The sequence below is a fragment of the Phytophthora parasitica genome (assembly GCF_000247585.1).
Source record: "Phytophthora parasitica INRA-310 unplaced genomic scaffold supercont2.23, whole genome shotgun sequence".
Taxonomy (NCBI): domain Eukaryota; phylum Oomycota; class Peronosporomycetes; order Peronosporales; family Peronosporaceae; genus Phytophthora; species Phytophthora nicotianae.
This window is the reverse complement of record NW_008649009.1, coordinates 50,073-51,219: the sequence shown is the minus strand read 5'-3', so window position 1 is coordinate 51,219 and position 1,147 is coordinate 50,073. Positions and strand designations below refer to the sequence as shown.

General features: G+C 49.2%; 1 protein-coding gene across 1 annotated transcript; it reads right to left on the bottom strand.

Moving 5' to 3' along the window:
• Positions 1–44: 44 nt before the first annotated feature.
• On the bottom strand, positions 45–1,113 carry PPTG_10736 (hypothetical protein). Its single transcript, XM_008906137.1, has one exon. It carries the CDS (start codon positions 830–832, stop codon positions 140–142), a length of 693 nt encoding a protein of 230 aa, XP_008904385.1. The 5' UTR covers positions 833–1,113; the 3' UTR covers positions 45–139.
• Positions 1,114–1,147: the final 34 nt, after the last annotated feature.

Genomic DNA, 1,147 nt, shown 5'->3' with positions numbered 1-1,147 from the left:
AAAAAAAATAAACTTCAGCGTTTTGTACAAAACAAGAAGCAAAAGGTTTTACTTATATCATGGTACAGAGTCAACTGCACACTTACGGTTATCCCACTTGTCTCCAATTCCTACGTTGGTAATGTGATATCCTCGTTTTCTAGCATACTTCTTGGCTTCCATTCTCTTCGCTTTGTGCACGTTGACGACTTCCTCTGGTTAGGCCAAAAATGTTCCGCTTTGGTGCTTTTTGAGTGTACGTTCCACTAGCAGTTCGCACCCTTTTCGAGCTGTCCTCGTCTTCCGACGACAGACTAATGATCGGCACATCAAGATCGCCATTTTCTTCGGCGATACTAGACGTGATTGGTGTCGCCAACAGGTCTAGCGCTGGTGGATCTTTAACGTGGGATGCATCACGATGCGGGGTTTGTTGTTGAGCATTCTCTCGATCCTTGTCGCCATTGCTGGTACTGCCGCGAGAGCTGGAAAGGCCGTGATAAACCAAACTACATGCCCACTGGCACTTGTAGAACTTGGGATGCCACTGGAAAAAGTAGTTTTCCCACAGACGCATCATCTTGCAGCTCACCCAAGGCCAGATAGGGCCATCGTGCATCTCGTAATTGCTGTTTGAGTACAGCTCAGGCTTCATGAGCACGGGTGTCCACACAGAGACCGAGTTATACTTGACCTCGTTCACATCTCGCTGCAGTCGCGAGTCGTACATGAATGTCCCGTATAGTCCCGAAGTCAACGCGTTCGCCAAGTGCAATAAAAAGCGTTCATTGAACTCGAACGACCGGGGATATTGACGTTGCATCTGCCAGACAGCGTCGATGAACTGGAACATAATTGGCGAAGATTTGTTGCGTTGCGGGTCTCGGTTTCGGTCACTGCCGCACCTTTCAGCGTACTTGTGTCCAAATGCTAACCAATCTTTCTCCACGAGTGTAGCAAAACCACGGATGGTGCGGTAGTACGGGTCGATAATCAATTGCGCTAGAGCACAGAGTTGAGCAGTTCGATCCCAGCCATCACTGCAATGGACAAGTGCAGATGCTCCTTCGAGTTCCAACACTCGCGCGATCTTTAGAGCACCATCCAGTACCAACCGAACGTGGTCAAGCCACCGCGTAGATTCCACACTTGATAGCCACGTACGGTC